The sequence below is a fragment of the Pteropus vampyrus genome, unplaced genomic scaffold (assembly GCF_000151845.1).
Source record: "Pteropus vampyrus isolate Shadow unplaced genomic scaffold, Pvam_2.0 Scaffold250, whole genome shotgun sequence".
Classification (NCBI taxonomy): Eukaryota; Metazoa; Chordata; class Mammalia; order Chiroptera; family Pteropodidae; genus Pteropus; species Pteropus vampyrus.
In genome coordinates this window covers 546,157-549,909 of record NW_011889031.1, presented here as the reverse complement: position 1 = coordinate 549,909, position 3,753 = coordinate 546,157, and the positions used below count along the sequence as shown (strand labels likewise).

Sequence of the window (3,753 nt, the reverse complement as noted above, 5' to 3'; positions counted from 1 at the left end):
GTTTGGGGGGCAAGAGTGAAAGGGAGAGGGCGGGGAGGGAAAAGGCAGCGGGGAGGTTGGGGGCGTGGTCGCGGAAAGAAACGGGAGGGGCCGGTCAGAGTAGAAGAGAGGGGCGAGGTCTTGGAGAAGGAATGGGCGTGGCCAGAGAAGGGGCGTGGTCTGGGAGAAGAAAGGTTGCGGGCGGAAGGGGCGTGGTCACGGGAGACCGGTGAGGTGGGCGTGGTCAAGTGGAGGAGGTGAGAAGGGCGGGTTCAGGGAGAAGAGCGGAGGGGCGTGGTCAGGGAGGGCGGAGCAGGGCCGAGCGGCGATGAAGCCAGATTTAGGGAAAATGGGCAGCCAGGGAAGGAAGTCAGAAAGGGCCGGGGTTGCGTGGGGTAGAGTTGAGCCAAGGGGGCGCGGACCTGCGAGTCTGTTTGTCTTTACTGCACAAGTGAACCGACCGTCTCCTGTCCCTCAGGTGCACTCGGAGCAGTGGCAGCTGGCCACCAGCCAGATCCCTGTTCAGCAGATCCACCTCTTTGACGTCCACAATTACCCCGACTATGTCTCCTCTGGTGGTGGATTCGGGCCTGTGAGTGGGACTCGGCCGGACTGCAGATCCCTGGACCATGGGCCCTGAGGGAGGAAGGGATTGGGTCTGCACTCCTGCGTGGTGGGGGGAGGAGAGGACCTGGGGCTCTTTCGTTCCCCTCACTCTGTCCCTTTCCAGGTTGACGACCATGGTTATGGCGTTTCTTACATCTTCATGGGGGATGACACGATCACCTTCCACATCTCCAGCAAAAAATCGAGCACGAAAACGGTGAGACAGACGTGAACACACGCCCCGCCCCCTCCTTCCTCAGGCCCCAGGAGTCTGAATCCCCAGCACCCTCTAGCTCCCTCCTCTCCTACAACCTGAGTCCAGACTCCCAGCCCCCTCCTACCCCACAGTCCCAGAGTCCTGGTCCCCAGCCCCCTCCTACCCCACAGTCCCAGAGTCCTGGTCCCCAGCCCCCTCCTCCCTCCGACCCAGGAGTCAGGGACCCCTGCCCTCTTGTTTCTCAGCCTGCAGAAACCTCTCTCTTCGCGTCCCCTGGACGTGACCCGTTTCTCCTTCCAGGATTCCCACCGGCTGGGGCAGCACATCGAGGATGCTCTGTTGGACATGGCCTCTCTGTTCCAGGAGGGGAAGCGTCTTAAACGAGGGTGCAGAGGGCTGGGGGAGGACTCGGGGTACAGGTGCGGATCTCCCCCTTGCCACTCTAGGGGCTCCAAGGCGCCCACGACAACTACCAACTTTTGACCCCTTCCAGTGGGGAGCTGGTCTCCCCAGGAACTTGCAGGAGGGTCTCTACAGCTGGGCTGGTGCAGGGCAGAGGCAGCCCATTGGGGTTTGGAAATCCCACATCTGGTCCAATAAAGATGTGTGAGCTGGGCGTGTGGCATCACTGTGCTCTTGGGCGGGGCAGGGGTGGGGGTGGAGGTGAGGATCAGGGTGGAGTAAGAGGAAAGGTCCCATCCATCCCCAGGCCCAACCGTGAATTCCCAGCTACGATCACAACTTCAGCGACGACCCCGAACACCTGCCCAGTTTACTGTATTTCCACCTCCAGTCACATGAAACCCCACCATCCAAGGCCAATCCCAGTCAACCCCACGAGCTCTCATTAGCCCAGTTCTTGCAGCCCCAGCACCAACTGAGCCCAGGCACACCTGGAGGACACATATCTTACCAATACCTCCACTGCACTTGCCACTTCTTATCCGTCACCCGATTAACGTGATATGATTGACAGAGTCAACTAACGTGCTGTTTTGAGGAATATTTGAGCCAGTACTGTGAGCCACGTATGAAATTAAAAATTGTGAACATCCCGTGAACCTGGATCGGAAGACTTAATATCGTTAAGATGGCGATACTGTCAAAAATGTTCTACAGACTCAATGCAGCCGCTATGAAAATCCCAGTGACGTGTTTTGCAGAAATAGAAAAATCCATTGTATTTTGAAGAGCCAAAACCATCTTGAAAAAGAAGAACGAAGTTGGAGATCTCACACTTCTTGACTTCAAAACTTATTATAAAATTAATGCAAGCAAAATAGCGTGCTACTGGCATAAAGACAGACAAATGGACCAATAGAACAGAAATGAGAGCCCAGAAATAAACCCTCATGTATGTGGTCAGATGAATTTTGACAAGGGTGCCGAGACCATTCAGTGAGGGAGAGGATAGTCTTTTTAACAAATGGTCCTGGGAAAACAGGATACCTACATGCAAAATAACAGAGTTGGACCTTACCCTGTCCCCATACAAAAATCAACTCGAAAGGAATCAAAGACCTACATGGAAGAGTTAAAACTTTAAATTCGTAAGATAGGGGAAAAGCTCCACGACACTGGATTTGGCAATGATTTCATGGATACGACAGCGAAAGCACAGGCAACAAAAGAACAAATATTTAAATTGGACTACATCAAAGTTAAAAACTGTGTATCAAAGGACACAATCACCAGAGTGAAAAGAAAACCCACAGGATCGGAGGAAACATTTGCAAATCATTTATCTGATAAGGAGTTAATACTCAGAACTCTTACAACTTAGCGACAACAACAAAATTCAAAGAACTCCATTCAAAAATGGGCCAAGAACTTGAATAGACATTTCCCCAGAAAAGATATACAAATGGCCAATAAGCACATGAAAAGATGTTCCTGGTGGTTGCCAGGAGCCGGGAGGAGGGAGGAATGGGGAATGAGGAGATTTTGTTTAATGAGTACGGTTTCTGTTTGGGATGATGGAAAGTTCTAGAAATAGTGGTGATGGTTACACAACAGCGTGAGTGTAATTAATGCCACGGAATTGTACACCTGCAATCCCCAAAATAATATTTTGAATAATTTCACTATTCCAGGTTGCTTTATGATGACATATATAATATTTGTCAAATATTATTATATATGCAGTTTTAATGTTTACCATCTTTTTAATCATTCGGGACCACACCAATTAGTGTTACCTTATATTTTAATATAGTAGTTTTAAACCCATCTTATTTTCTATAGACACACACAAAAAATCTTTGCTTTTCTCTATTTCTTCAGAAGATCTTTAGAATAATTAAATTAAATCCTTTAAAAAATAATTTCATTGGGCTTTTGATTGAATTTACATTAAAACTACGATGAAATTCGGATAGACCTATCGTCAGCACAGCATTCAGACTAGTTATCCAGAAAAATAATTAGCGTTTCACGTATTCGAATTCTTTTAAAAATATATGTGGGCCTTAGGGGTATGGAATTGGATTGCTCATCGTCGCTGGTTCTCGGCACGCTCTATTGTTAAATGTGCCAGTCATTAAGCTATTATCTCCTGGTTTCAAACCGGCTCCCCCACACCTGGCTTTATGAGAATGTGAGATTGGGGTTCTGAAAACCACACTTCCGCTCCCCCACCGGCTGTGCTCCACACCGCCACTAGGGGGCAGCAGAGGGACTGCAGAATTCTGGAGGAAACAAAAGGGACTCGCTTTTTCCCCGTTTGCTCCTTGCTTGTTTCCGGTCAGTTTCTGGCTCCCGGCAGCTTCAGCCAACGCAGCTTCTTTTCCCCATAGCAACTGGTAAGTCTAGTTTGCAGTTTTTCCGAGTCTTGCGCACCCTCAGAGATGCCAGCACCCTTTCACCAGCATGCTTTGCAGTGCCAGGCGGTCCTCTGAGCCCAGGCACACCTGGGCCGTCTGAGCAGTGTCCCCTCCTCATTGTCTGAGTTC

General features: G+C 49.9%; 1 protein-coding gene across 1 annotated transcript in view; it reads left to right on the top strand.

Annotated features, from left to right (window-relative positions):
• LOC105301787 (carnitine O-palmitoyltransferase 1, brain isoform) overlaps positions 1 to 1,418 on the top strand; it is a 19,784-nt gene extending 18,366 nt beyond the window's left edge. Inside the window, exons 17-19 of the mRNA XM_023520166.1 lie at positions 458 to 571; positions 710 to 802; positions 1,103 to 1,418. Coding sequence (XP_023375934.1) covers positions 458 to 571; positions 710 to 802; positions 1,103 to 1,285 — 390 coding nt within the window. The 3' untranslated portion in view covers positions 1,286 to 1,418. The remainder of the gene's footprint in view (positions 1 to 457; positions 572 to 709; positions 803 to 1,102) is intronic.
• Positions 1,419 to 3,753: the final 2,335 nt, after the last annotated feature.